At 43.4% G+C, this 15,326-nt stretch overlaps 1 protein-coding gene across 7 annotated transcripts in view; it reads left to right on the forward strand.

Annotated features, from left to right (window-relative positions):
- cerkl (ceramide kinase-like) overlaps nucleotides 1-15,326 on the forward strand; it is a 215,705-nt gene that overhangs the window by 80,210 nt on the left and 120,169 nt on the right. For 6 of the 7 annotated variants that reach the window (XM_038789257.1, XM_038789258.1, XM_038789260.1 and 3 more), the window contains exon 2: nucleotides 268-510. The exons of the other annotated variant lie outside the window; for it this stretch is intronic. In XM_038789257.1, the coding sequence (XP_038645185.1) occupies nucleotides 268-510 (243 nt within the window). The remainder of the gene's footprint in view (nucleotides 1-267; nucleotides 511-15,326) is intronic. 7 annotated transcript variants of the gene reach the window in all.

A 15,326-nucleotide genomic window follows, 5' to 3' on the forward strand; every position in this document is an offset into this window, starting at 1 on the left:
AGAATAGTGACTTTGGAAAGAGGGGAGAACAAAAGTGAAATATACAGAAGGACTCGGTGATAATAGTGGGTGAATGTGTGAGAAGCAGTGAGAGAGTTAAAGTAGAGGAATTGAACGCAAAGGGAGACAGATCGAATAACAATGGGAAACCAGTAAGGAAGACAGTTTTGTGACCAGTGCAATGCAACGTGAAATACTATAAATAGTGATTTATTGATCTCTAAATGGCAAAATGTATTCATAAGACGATGCTATATTTTGATACAGATGACGATAAAATGATTTCTCAACCTAAGACGGTATCTGTGGAAATGAAAGAAGTGTTTGCTGTAAAGATGAAACGTCGACGATCTGCAGGACAACAAAGAGGAGGAACTCTGTTAGGAATCACTATCTTTGTGTGTATTAAAAAGGAACAAAATAAGCTCAAAGATCGTGCTATTCATCTGAGCAATTTAAGTGAAGACTACTGTAACATCTGGTTTAAATATTTGAAAGATATTCTGAATGGTAAGTAAGTATACTTGGTATGACAAAGATACGTAGTGAACTGTCCAGTTTTAGAAAATGAGACAAAATCAAAGCTATTGAATATTTTACTCACTCATCACTTAAGCTGAGGAGAACTATAGTGGTTATCTAAACATGTTTCATTCTCGCTGTTCATTTGGTGTAATATCAGGAAAACTAATTATCAAACCAAGACATGTTTTCTAAATTATATCCTGTTTAATTATCCAGAACTCTGCAGTAATTATTCAAAATGCTGTTGTGTTTTTATCTTCTAAATTCAGTCTGAACCACCCACAACACTAGTTCACCAGTTTGCATTCTTGTGGATTAGGAGTCACTATGCAGTGTGACGACTAGGAGATGTTACGAAATTGGATCAAAGCTGTAGTGGACAACTTAGGAGTTAACAGACTGAGCGTAAAACTACTAGCACTGAGTCAGAGGTATTCCTACATCTGGCCTGAGTTACATTGTCCCATTCAGACTTAAACCGGTTAATGGGAATAAACAGGATATCCCTGTTCACCCAGGGTGATTCACTCAAGATCCATTATCCTCCGGAATGCTCTTGTCTGACCAGCGATTAGCCCATTATGGAAATTGATGGCCTCTTTTGTCCATGAATTGGAGGTTAGTTGCATTTTCATAGCATGACTCTTTTTTGTGTAAATGGGAGTGGGTAATCAAAATTCCAGATAGGGATCATGAGTTCAGTTCAAGTCTGGACACGTCTGGACAGAACTTTCTTTGAGGGGCCGGCGGAGCTCAAGAGATAAAAGAATCTTGTTCGAACAGGTGGGGGTAGAAGGATTTGGAGAACGATTGGGAGAGACCATGAAAAAGCTGCCACAAGGACAGGCTTCCGGACATGGTCTGAAGGAGCCTCACTAACAATAGGAAAATATTCTGTAATGCAAGTATAATTTTTGCCTGCCTGAGTGAGTGTTCATTTTATGCGCAGTTTAATGGAAAAACGTGTTTTGGAGTTAAGAGATACAGGTAAGCTGTTCTTCTTAGGTTTGAAATTTAAAAGTTCAAATATTGTTTTTCTTTTGTTATAACAAAGTTTTGTTTGTAAAAATAATCACAACCTATTTCTCATGCAATCACTCCTCTAGCGAATCCGTCTGTCTGCACAATCCTAAAAATAAAATAGCTATGGAGAATGATAGTTCTGGCCCAAAAATTATAATTCTAAATTGGGACAAGGCCAATTTTGATTATATTAGGCAGGAAGTTGATTGGGGAGCCTGTTTACAGGCAAGGGGACATATGGAAGTGGGAGTCTTTCAAAAGGGTGTTAACTAGAGTTCAGGGTGAGCACATTCCTCTTAGAGTGAAAGGTAAGGCTGGCAGAAGTAGGGAACCCTAGATGACTCGGGATATTGAGGCCATGGTCAAAAGGAAGAAGGAGGCATATGACATGCATAGGCAGCTGGGATCAAGTGGATCCCTTGAAGAGTATAGGGCTTGTTGGAGTTGAGTTAAGAGAGAAATCAGGAGGACAAAAAGGGGACATGAGATTGTCTTGGTAAATAAGACAAAGGAAAATCCAAGACCTTTTCCAGACACATAAGGACAAAAGTGTAACTAGGGAGAGGGTAGGGCCTCTTAAGGAAAAAAAGGGTCATCTATGTGCGGATCCACAAAGGATCTGAGGGACAGGATCTACAGGCATTTAGACAGACAAGGAATAATTAGGGAAAGTCATGTCTCACGAATTTGATAAGAGTTTTTTGAAGGGGTAACCAAGAAGGTAGATGAGTACAGTGCGGTCAACGTTCTCTGCATGGAGGCACAATGGATATTGAAGATAAGATTACAACAGGATCTTGACCAATTGGACCAGTGGGCTGATGAATGTCAGATGGAGTTTAATTTGGATAAATGTGAGATGATTCATTTTAGTAGATCAAATCAGGGCAGGACCTACTCAGTTAATGGTAGGGAGTTGGGGAGAGTTACAGAACAAAGAGATCTAGGAGTACAGGTTCACATCGCCTTGAAGGTGGATTCACAGGTGGACAGGGTGGTGAAGAAAGCATTCAGCATGTTAAGTTTTATTGGTCAAAATATTGAATACAGGAGTTGGAACATCTTGTTGTAGTTGTACAAGACATTAGTAAGACCACACACACGGAATACTATGTTCCGTTCTGGTCACCCTATTATAGGAAGGATATTGTTAAACTGGAAGGAATGCAGAAGAGATTTATGAGGATGCTACCAGGATTTAATGGTCTGAGTTATAAGGATAGGCTGGGACTTTTTTCCCTGGAGCGTAGGAGGCTTACGGGTGATCTTATAGAGGTCTATAAAATAAGGGAATGGGACGTTTTGGCGTGGCCAGTTCGGCGTGGCCCATTTGGCGTAGCCGATTCGACGGAGGAATTTTTCGGCGGAGGGACGTTTCGGCGTCAAATTAGTCGTTATAGTCGTTTTTTGCCAAATAGTCCAGTTCTAATTAGCTCTCTCTCTCGTTCAAATGAGCTATTCTAATTGCCAAATTGTCCAATTATAAGCTTCAGTGCAGTTCCTTCAGTGATTTCCTTCAGTGCAGCTTAATATTTTTCAGTCGTCTAAACCCTTTTATTCCAAATGGAAGCAAATATTTTATCAAAACGTGGAAGAAACAAAGTGATACACGATGGATACCTTTTTATTTTTGACGCAACGAGCAAAGGTGATCCTGAATTAAAGTTTTGGCGATGTGAACAGAAAGATCGATGTAAAGTGAGATTGCATATGAAGGATGGAAAAGTTATTCGCCAGTTGAATGAACACACCCATGCCGCAAAAATAGAGGTTGAAAAGATAAAAACAACTGTTAAACAAAGAAGTGTTGAAACTCTCGAGCCACCAACCGTTGTGGTAAATAAATGTTTGGCTGGCGCTTCTCAAGCTAGTTTAGCCTTAGCTCCAGACTTGCCTGCAATGCGAAAACTGGTGCTGTCTTTTCGTCCGACGTCATTTCGTCCAACGACACTTCGTCCACGTCTTTTTGTCCGCACGTCTTTTGGTCCAACGTCTTTTTGTCCGATGATTTTTTTCGTCAAAGACTTTTTGTGACTTGTTACGTTTTTTTGTCGGATGATTTTTTTTGTCAAAGACTTTTTGTAACTTGACTTTTTGTAACTTGCTTATTAGCACTCCACTCCACTCCCCACATTAACTTTTTGTAAATAGAAATCTTCTCTAATGGACATAGCAAGGTATAATATGCAATAAAGGATTTTTATTACCGGTCTCTTTCCTTTAACGAGCCTCGTTAAAGGATAGTTATTATCGTTCTCTTTCCTTTAACGAGCCTCGTTAAAGGATAGATATTATCGTTCTCTTTCTTAATTCGCCCATCCCGAAATGGCAAAGTTCATTGTGTCAACGAAGAGCAAAAGGAAGGTAGCTGATGGAAATAACTACATCTACGATTTTCATTCGAGCAGTCCAAACCTAGGAAAAGAATACTGGAGATGTGAGAAAAGAAGGCTGTGTTCAGTGCGGATTCACACGGTAACGGAAAACAATGAGCCGAAAATTATTTATTTCTCTAATGAGCACCTTCATCCAGCTGATGTTGATTCGTTAAATGCTAGAAAAGCAGTTGCAGAAATAAAGCATGAAGCAGTGGAAAACATAGCAGCAAGTTCGCGTAGCATACTAGCGGCCAAGTTTACGCAGCTATCAGAAAATATCTGCTCTCAACTCCCTAGGTTGCCCATCGTCTCAAGGACTATTCAAAGGTGCCGACAAAAAAATTCTGGATTTCCCGCTAATCCAGCGGCTAGACACGGTTTTGAAATACCTGACAAATATTGTAAACTTGACAATGGCGAACAGTTTCTGAGATACGATTCGGGCGCCGAGGATCAACAGCGCTTACTAGTATTCGCATCAGAAAGTGCTCTTCAGGATTTAGCATCATATTGTCATTGGGCATGCGATGGGACATTCAAGATTGTGCCACAACAGTGGTTTCAACTGTTCTTCATTCAAGTACAAGTTAAAGGAAGCAGTTTTCCACGGGTCTTTGCATTACTGCCGAATAAAAGAAAGCAGACATACGAATTATTTTTTGACCAATTGAAAATTATGCAACCTAATGCAGATCCGATTGATATCATGGCAGATTTCGAAGTTGCAGTTCACAAGGCAATTAATTCATCATTCCTTAATTCATCTGTCATGGCATGTTTGTTTCATTTGAGCCAATCTGTGTTTCGAAAAATTACCGATTTAGGCCTCAAAGAAAAATACAATACAGACTCTGAATTCTGTCTTAAAATTCGATGTTTTTCAGCATTAGCTTTCCTCCCCGTTGAAGATGTCGAAGAGGCTTATGAAGATTTGATAGACGATGAAGAAATACCTGCTGAATTCATCGTTTACTTCGACTTGACTTACATAGGCATTGTGAGAGGACGTGGTGCCAGACGAAGGAGAGAAACACCTACATTCCCGACAGCTGTATGGAATGTTAATCAGCGTGTTCTACAAGATCTACCGAGAACAAATAATGCTGCTGAGGGGTTTCATTCTGCGATAAAGCGTTCGGCGGGTGGAGCTCATTTGAATATCTGGAGGTTAATCAAAACTCTGAAGGAAGAGGAAGGGTTCATAATAGGCAAAAAGGCTCAAATTCTTCGGGGAGATCAGTCGACTTCATGTACGCGATATAAGAAAATAACTGAACGCCTCAAAAGATTGGTCGTTGAATATGATTCTACAACAAAAATTGATTTCTTGAGGAATGTTGCTTACAATTTACATCAATTTTAAGTAACTTCGGGAATTTTAAGTAACTAGTAAACTTTTAGATTTTTTAACTGCATTTTTAGATTTTTTAACTGCATTTTTCAACTTGCATTTTACTTGCATTTTATCAATTACTTGCATTTTAGCAATTAAATTCACTTGCTGTATTGTACTTGCATTTTGTCAATCAAATGGTTTTATACGGAGTTAATTTGTAATTGGATAATTGGACAAAAAGACGTTGGACCAAAAGACGTGCGGACAAAAAGACGTTGGACCAAAAGACGTGGGGACAAAAAGACGTTGGACCAAAAGACGTGGACGAAGTGTCGTTGGACGAAGTGACATCGGACGAAAAGACGCGACACGGCGAAAACTTATAGCTAGGAATCGAAAATTATTAAACAAGGCACCAGCTAATCCAACTGATTTGGAGCATTTAGTTATACCTGAGTCCTATACAGTATATGTTCCCCAACTGGGTGTGGAAGAGAAATTCTTATTGGGAGACACTGGAGAAAGCAATACTAGGATATTAGTATTTGGAAGAATAAGCTGGCTGCAACATTTAGTCTACTCAGAAATTTGGTTTGTTGACAGGACTTTCACTATTGCGCCTATTCTTTTTCATCAGGTGTATGTTATATCGGCTAAGAAGCGTGATGGAGTTAATCCTATAGTTTATGCTCTGCTTCCTAACAAACAAAGAGTAACTTATTTTTGTTTATTTGAGTTACTTAAAACCATCGAACCTAATTTGAGACCGACTTCTATAATTTGTGACTTTGAACAAGCTGCCATTCATGCTCTGCAAGATGCATTTCCCACCGTTCGCATTAAGGGATGCTTTTTCCATCTAGCCCAAAACATGCACAGACATCTTATTTCATGGGGTTTATCTAATCGCTATAAAACCGATTCTGACTTTGCGTTATGGGCTAAAATGATTATAGCACTCGCCTTCGTTCCATTAGAAAAGATGGATGAATACATGGATACATTAGCAGCAGTTCTTCCTGATGAACTAATAGTCTTGTTCCATTGGTTTGAGGATACTTATATTGGACGACTGAATAGGCGTCGAAATGCAAGGATGACCCCTCTTTTCGCTCCCGAGATATGGAACCTTTATGAGCGAACTCTAAATAATGAAGATTGCACCAACAATCACGCCGAAGCTGCCAATCGACGTTTGCAATATGAGCTAGGAATGCATCATCCTTCAATCTGGAAATTTATTGATGCCTTACGGAAAGTTCACAAAGGACGTGATGCATTTCTCGAAAAGTTGACAGCTGGATATCCGCCCCCCAAAAAGCTAAAAAAATATAGAGATGCTGATGAACGGATCAAAAAAGTCATATTGGAAGTTGAATCATTAGATCCTATTGAATTCCTGAGGGGTATTGCTCATAATTACGAAATGAAGAAGTAATTTCTAAGATTAAATAGCTTTACTAGGTTTTTTAATTAATTGTTTTTTATAATACAGTATTTGCAAAATTTTCAAGACAGTTTAAATATTTTAAATATAGAGATGCTGATGACGTCGAAATGTCCTGGCACCTAAACGGCTGCGCCGAATAGTCCAATTATTTCCCTGACGCCGAATCGGCCACGCTGAATCAGCTACGCGAAATGGGCTACGCCGAAACGTACTAAACCCATAAAATAATGAGGAGCATAGATAAGGTAAATAGTCAACATCTTTTCCAAAAAGTAGAGGAGTCTAGAACTAGAGGGCATAGATTTAAGGTGAGAGGGGAGAGATACAAAAGAGACCAGAAGGGACATTTCTTCATACAGAGGATGGTGAGCATCTGGAACGGACTGCCAGAGGCAGTGGTAGAGGCAGGTATGATTTTGTCTTATAAAAAGCTGTTAGGCAATTACATCGGCAGGGTAGGTATAGAGGGATATGCAGGCAAATGGGAGTAGCTTAGTGATAGAAACTGGGTGGCATTGACAAGCTGGGCCAAAAGGCCTGTTTCCAAGCTGTAAACATCTATGATTCTATCTGAATAAATGAGCTTGCACCATAAAATTATTTTTTGAAGATTAGAGAGATTGTTTAGCAGTGATTACATTTATCTCACTGTTAAAAACTCTGTTGCTTTTAGTGGAGAAGTACTGGGCAACTTCAACAGGTTCACGCCATTGGAGCTGTTTCAATGCCAAATCTGTTGATTGGGACTCCAACAGTGTATGTATCCTGTAAAGGAACAGGGTATCACTGACAACTTCCAGTTTTTAAACTATGCTTATGTGGATGCCAGAAGTTACTTATCCAATTTACACCATAATAATGGTGAATGCTAATAACTCACCTTTATAATTACCACTAAACCTGGAGCATTAAGTATCGGCCAAGTTTTTCAAGCAATCCAGTGAGTTTATTTTGTCTGTCTTTAAAGTTCAATTACGTATTGTTGACTATTTTCCGAAACTGAGTGTCTTTAAGCATTGTCCACCCTTTTTAACTGTTTTCCATGCCTCCAGTGCAGTTATTTGAAGCTGCCCAAAGCCTCCGTTTTGCAACTTCCATACTTGTTAGCAGTGGCTCACAGCTGCTGAGGCCCTTGGGTAGCTTCAGTTAGTCATTCACAAAATACATTGGGTCTCTGTCATCTGATCTTGGATTGATTTAGCACTGTGCAATACAGTCTGCACCATTTAAAAAAAAAAGCATTTTATTAAGGCATTTGTGATTTTATAACAACAGTTTCAAATATAAACAAAACTCAGTAAATCACACACCCCCAACCATACCCAGACAACATGGCTTACACACACAGTTCCCCAGTCGCTCCTCCTCCACTCGCTGATCACACCTAAATTATCTCCCCGTACCCCCCTCCTGCCCTAACCCCCCCCCCATTATCGTATCTGATAACAGTTTAATTTTCCCGAAGAAGTCGATTAATTGGCTGCCATCTCCGGACGAACCCTAACACTTATCCACCCAGGCCGAACTTAATTTTCTCAAGCCTGAGAAACACAGCCATGTCACTAACCCAAACCTCCGATTTCAGGGGCTCCGAGTCCCTCCACGCCAATAAGATCTGTCTCCGGGCTACCAGGAAGGCAAAGGCCAAAACATCAGCCTTTCTCGCCCCGTGGGCTCCGGGGTCTTCCGACACTCCAAAGATTGCCACCTCTGGACTCGGCGCCCCCCTTGTTTTTAGTACCGTGGACATGACATCGGCAAATCCCTGCCAGAATCCCCTAAGCTTTGGATATGCACAAAGCATGTGGACATGGTTTGTGGGCCCTCGTGGACATGACTTGCGCCCACACCTGTCGTCCACCACTTCAAAAAACCTGCTCATCCAGGCCACCGTCATGTGTGCCCTGTGGACCACCTTAAATTCTATCAGGCTGAACGTGGCACATGATTAAGACGTGTTGACTCTACTCAGGGCATCCTCCCACAGACCAGCCTCTAGTTCCTTACCCAGCTCATCTTTCCACTTACACTTTACCTCCCATATCTGGACTCCCTCCCACTCCATGAGCTCTTTATAAATTTCCGAGACCTTCCCCTCCCCCACTCCTGTTATCTAAACTACCTTATCCTGTGATGTACCATCAATTGGACTCGAGACACGATTAAGATCCAAACTGTGGCTTTAATCAGCTAGTTGTTAGCCCGGTGGTCGACTACAGAGAAAGGCCGACCGCCGGGAACTCTGGGTACTTATACCCAGCCTCGGAGGCGGGGTCTACTTGCCTCTCGACCAATTGGCGAGCAGTCAAATGACTAGTCCCAGCCAATCGGACGAGAGGCACATGACCAGCCAGAGCCAATGGGAAATCCATGCTGTGCACCAATGGCAGTGCTCACATTCATACCACCACATTCACCCCTTGTGGAGAAAGAAGACGGGGGGGGGGGGTGTAATTGGAAGAGGGGGGGGGGGGTCCGAGGTCTGGTGGTATGAGCAGCGAAAATCGAGAAAGGTGGGCTGCCCACTGGCTCGTGGCAAAAAAACAATACTACTACTACTAACTTAAGGTGCAACAGAATAACAACAAAGTCCAAAAGAAATGTTCCATGATCGCATCAGATGGACACGATCAGTCTGTCGGGTGCCCGTGGTGTTCTGGAGGACCATCGCAGTGGAGCCGGTGACGTCGGGCCGATGGTTGTCCTTGCCTCCGGGAGCGTCGGTCGTAGATGTGTCTCCGTACCCCGGGCCGGTGGTGGAGACCCTGTAATCGGGGGAGAGGGGGCTTGTGCGTTGGGTCATGGGGGCACTGGGGGAAATTGGGGTTGGGGGGGAGGTGTTGATGTAGGGGGAGAAGACCGCATGCCGGCGGGTGCCAGGTCCCGAAGCGAGACCGTATCCTGCCGACCGTCGGGATACTCCACGTACGCATACTGCGGGTTGGCGTGGAGTAACTGGACTCGCTCAACCAATGGGTCGGACTTGTGCACCCGCACGTGCTTCCGGAGCATTATAATGTTAGGAACAACAAGACTGAATGAATCGGGGACAAAATCTGACTGACCTCATTAACACTACACCCTGTATGCTTCAACCGATGCCAATGCTTATGTAGTTACATTGTATATCTTGTGTTGCCCTATTATGCATTCTCATGTATTTTCTTGAATTTTGTTTAATTCCCTTTTCTTCCATGTACTGAATGATCTATTGAGCTGCTTGCAGAAAAGTACTTTTCACTGTACCTCGGTACACGTGACAATAAACAAATCCAATCCAATCCAAATCCTCAACATGTTCCCTCCATGGATAAATGCCTCGTCTGCACCCAAACAGGATATAGGCAACAATTTATACCTACACACCCATAGCTTAAAACAGAATTACAGAAGAAGAAGACAATACCTGAGAACCCCAGTACTAAGGGGAATTCGGCTAACTCTTACAGCTCAATTTGAACTCTTCTCCAGACCCAGACCGAACGGGCAGCCACACTCATATTGAAGATGGCAAAAGGCAAAGACAAATTCAAGGAGAGGACAGGACACAACCAGATCCATGTTAAAAACCCATGGTCTACCATAGAGAAAATAAAAAGAGAGCAAGAATAAGAGAAAATAACTAAGAATGCTCCTGACCCCTCACCTGGTCCAAAGAAATATGAGGAAGAAGATCCACCATATTACAACAAAAATGGACCACCTAACTCTCAGGAGGAATTAACCTACATTCAGACCTACCCCACATCAACATCTCTCCGAATGTGGACCTCCCACCTCGGGATCCCCCATGACACCCACAAAGGAGGTGCCACTGCCTCAGGAGCAACAGGATAATGACCGCGACACCGGGCCTGGCCTTGCCCATTGCCACCACATGAATGAAAATATGAAAGAACTAGCCCCTAAGACTACCATGACCATCCTTATCCAACAACAACACCCCACCCCAGGCTAGACCCGTCCAGTCCCGTGCGAAACACAGCACCTAAAACTCTACCGAGAGGGCCCGTCCACCAGACACACCACCCACCACCAAAAATAAAGGATGCTAAGACCAACCTCACCACAAAAGTTCTGACAGCAGAAAAACAGTCAAAGAGGGAGGCCCAGAAAACTAGCTGACTCCCCCACCCTCCCCAACAAACCCCTGTCCTAAACAGGATAAAACGCAGTCCGCCTGGACCCGAAGAAGAATAAGCGCAGCCAAAAGAAAAGGATTAGATCTGACTATAGGAGTTCTTCCTCGAACATAGTGAGGAGAAAACTAACCTTACCACCCACACCCTCCAACCCTCACCCTACTCTGTCTCTGCTTACCCGTTTCCCAAGGATACAAAAAGGTAAAGAAACTGCACAAATCTCACATTCTATATCCAGCTCAGCACAACACAACCCCATCAATCAGCATAATTGACAGTGACAGCATCAGCCCCAAAAAATTCATTTCTTCGTAAGTAGATAAAATAACATTAACAGACAGCATCGTGATTATCAGGGAGCAAAGTCCAGGATCACAACTGAGAAGTGAGGTAGTCATCAGGATAACGGATCGCTCCACCAGTGCACAAAAAAAGTAGACATAAAGTATAAAGAGTAAAACAGAAGAACGTCCTTCAGGATCTTCTAAGGACTTCAACGATCCGAACACGAGCTTCATTACTTCCAGCCTGCTGACTCGACTGGTCCCAAGCGGGCAACAACCCAGGCTCCCGTAGTGGGGACAGCCTGGCTGGCTCAGGCTGTCCCCACCCCTCTTGATTGACACCAGACACAGGACCACACAAAACCAGAGGTGGATGGCCACCCCAACCCCAGACTTTGAAGACAAGATTAAATGTGTTCCATCAAATTTGATCTGCTTGCCCTCCAGATCGAGATTCCTGAAACATGGTCACCAGTTCTCCAACTTGGCTGGGAACCTCATCACTATCTCATCAGAGCCACCAGGCCCAACAAGACTGCTCAGCAGTTCCCCCTCGTCCTTACCTGCACCTCTCAGGATGGACAACAGGCCATTCAACAGGACCCCAACCATGCTGAGGCAGGCCTCCACTAAGGACAATGCTCTTTCTGTCACAAGAACTTGCTAATGCACCACCACCGCCATCATAAAGACACTCCACAACTCCAGAAACTGGGTTTTGACAAGCATCGCTGAGTCAAGCCATCATATGCCAGTGAACACCATAATGTAGGGGCAGGAATCCTCCCAAACATAGCTGCATCACCAAAGCAGGGCACCACCCCAAATCTTTCTAGCTGCTGGAATCAACGAGGATTGTGGTGGGCAAGGTGGCACTGTGGTTAGCACTGCTGCCTCACAACACCAGGGACCTAGGTTCAATTCAGGCCTCGGCTGACTGTGTGGAGTTTTCACATTCTCCCCATGTCTGCAAGGGTTTCCTCTGGGTGCTCCCACAGTCCAAAGATATGCAGGTTAGGTGGATTGGCTATGCTAAATTTCCCCTTAGTGTCCAGCGCTGTGTAGGTTAAGTGTGGTTCTGAGGTTGCAGGGATGGGGTGGGAGTCTGGTTAGGGTGCTTTTTCAAGGGGTCGGTGCAGACTTGATGGGCCGAATGGCCTCCTTCTGCACTATAGAGATTCTATGATCTCTTCTATGATCTCTGGTTAAAGCCTTTCAAATCAACTCAATAAAGCTGAAACACTGACCAACAACTATTTGTACATTGCATTAACCATGCAGACCAAGAAAAGACAAAATGAATGCGCGCAAGGATAAAAATAAGGTTTGAAAGATGAGCAGATCCAGAAAATACAGCCACTCCCGTGTTCACATCACATGATCCCCTGAATTGGCAAATTTGATCCAGACAAATTGTTCAAAATTAAGAAGTTAGGACAAAGAATAGAAATTGGATGGAGCATGTCGTCTATCGTGTAATGAATAAATGATCACAGAACTCCTGTTAAGAGAACTGCATCAATAGATTCATGAGGCAATTCTATGCATTTCAGGAGAGATCACATTTTGAGAGATATGGCCTCAACGTGCCTATATTTTTAGAGCTGTACTCCATAATTGGCAACTTCAGCTGAGACGCTTTTCTGGTGCATTTACTTCAACAGCCAGACACGACTCCAGCAAATCTGAAAAGGCTTTCTGAAGAGCGAGACACTGGTAAATGGATTGTATGTTGATTAGAAACTCTCTGGTGTCTCTAATGACTTTAAAAAAAGAATGATCCTTCTGCAGGTGAAATAACTGCAGTATTTTCACCTCACCTTCCGTACATACAGTCAAGAGATTCTAATTATTGTCTCTTGAGATGTTTAAGATTTCTTTTCATTATTAGGAAGTAAGGACTCAGCTGTCGCTGTTGTAATTATGAAAATGCACCAAATGGTATCCCCCATGTGATTGTAGCTGTCTCAGCATCTGTGTTTCTAGTGCCAACACAGTGCCTGTTAGCACCATATTGTGTTGAGATGAACAGTTTTGGCTTTAGTAAGTTCCCACTGATTAATTGGTTAATGCTGATGTGTGCGAGTCTCACTGGTTTATCAATTCTGAATCAATAAATCAAGATCTGCTATTATTTGCAACTTGTGGTTTAAGCCACATCTATCACACTACTTTAGCACTGTCCTGGAGACTGCACTGGACCCAAAAAGGAGCTCTCGACTAATCAAGTATTGCTGAGCTATCTGGAACCTAAAGTCGAGGCATTCCTGCATAGCCTGGGACAAATAGAAGACTTTCTTCTACTGCCCCTCCCCCCAGACTGAAATTTCCTGAGGGTTCTGCGTGGGGTGAAATCCTGATGGAACTGTGTTCTATCCAAATTCTTTCCACCCAGTCTCATTCCCTATCCTCTAGAATTTCAAGGCTTTTTTTGGAAAATAGCCTGATGATATGTTTGAAGTCTGGTCCCAGGGGAAGAGATTTTTTGAACTTTGTTTTTGAATTTAAAAAAAATGTAATTAAAATTTTCTTTTTCTGTTAATTTATCTTGTGATTGAAGAAAGAAGGAGAAAAATACTAAGTGGTTAAGAGATGGCAAAACAGCTGTGAAGAAGGGAGGAAACGCGGGCTCGCCGCCGAAGGAGACGACCAATAAGAGCGCTGATAGATGGCGGACCACGTGGTGGTGCTGCACTACTTACAGTGGAAAAGATGACCAAGATGATGGCTGTGGAGTTGGAGAAGCAATTTGCGAGGCACATGGAAGCGTTGAGGAAGGAGATAGCGGTCGCATTGAGATCATTGGTGGAGGAGGCAATCGTCCCAGTGAGGGTGGATGTGGCAAGGACATCAGCCGAGTTGAGAGAACAAGGTGAAATGATGAAGGAAGTGGAGGAGGCCGTGTCGCAGCACAGCGACCAGCTCACCTCGATGGGGGACAAACTGCGGAGGATGGTGGAAGTCAACAGAGGACTCCAAGCAAAGTATGAGGACTTGGCGAACCGCTTGAGGCTGCACAATTTGAGAATTGTGGGTTTGCCCGAGGGGGCAGAGAGCTCAAGGCCAACTGAGTACTTTGCTGAGATGCTGGCGGAGTTGATGGAGGAGGGTGAGGACCTCTCCCGGTATGAACTGGGCCAAGCTCATCGGTCGTTAAGGCTGAAACCGAAAGTAAACGAGACGCCGAGAGCAGTAATTATCTGCTTCCATAAATAATATTCCATAAATAAATACCACATGAAGGAGATGTGAAGCTGGGCGAAGCAGAAGCACGAGGTGCAGTGGGATGGTGTTAGAGTTCGGATTTACCAGGACTTGACGGTGGTGTTGGCAAAGAGACGAGCGGCGTTCAGCAGAGTGAAGTGGCATTGTCCAACAAGGAACTGCGATTTGGTATGGTATACCCGGCGAAGCTGAGGGTGACGTACAACGGCAAAGATTTTTATTTTGAAACGGTGGAGGCGACTGAGGCGTTCATGAAGGCAGACGGCTTGGGACAGAAGTGAAGAGTGGAGCTGGAAGAGAGATTGTGGACTGTGATTGGGAGCTTAAAAATGTATAAATAACTTTCTTTTCATTGACCTGTATTGTAACTTACTTGACTTCATATTTTTATAGAATTTAAGTTTTTGTTTGGTTCGATTGGCATTTGTGTTCCTTTTTTTTTTGCAACAGTTATATGTTATTTTATTGAATGAATGCGTTAGATTGGTTTTCTTTTTCTTCTGGGACTGGGTGGGTGGGAACAGTACGCCTTTTGGGGGAGAGGGGAACTACCCGTGCTAGCTAACTAAAGTGGGCTAGTAAATGGAGGTGAGGTGAGAGAAGGGCTGCGGACATTGGAGCCAGGGTAGCAGGTTTCGATGGGCCTATGAGGTGAGCACGTGTGGGGGAGAGGATCGATACTGGGTGAGATATTTTCGAGGGGAAGTTAATAATGGAAAGGGACGGGTCAGGCTCATGGGGCGGGGCCCGATGTTATGATGATGGTGAATAAGAGTGGGGAGAAGGGGGAGAGACCCCCAATTAGGATAGTTACGTGGAATGTGAGGGGGCTGGGAGGCCCAGTCAAGAGGTCAAGGGTGCTTGTGCATCTTAAATGTTTGAAGGCCAATGTAGCAATGTTGCAGGAGACTCACCTGAGGGTGAAGGATCAAGTGAGACTTAAAAAGGGGCTGTGTTAGTCAG

This window comes from Scyliorhinus canicula, chromosome 2, assembly GCF_902713615.1.
Source record: "Scyliorhinus canicula chromosome 2, sScyCan1.1, whole genome shotgun sequence".
In the NCBI taxonomy this organism is placed as follows: domain Eukaryota; kingdom Metazoa; phylum Chordata; class Chondrichthyes; order Carcharhiniformes; family Scyliorhinidae; genus Scyliorhinus; species Scyliorhinus canicula.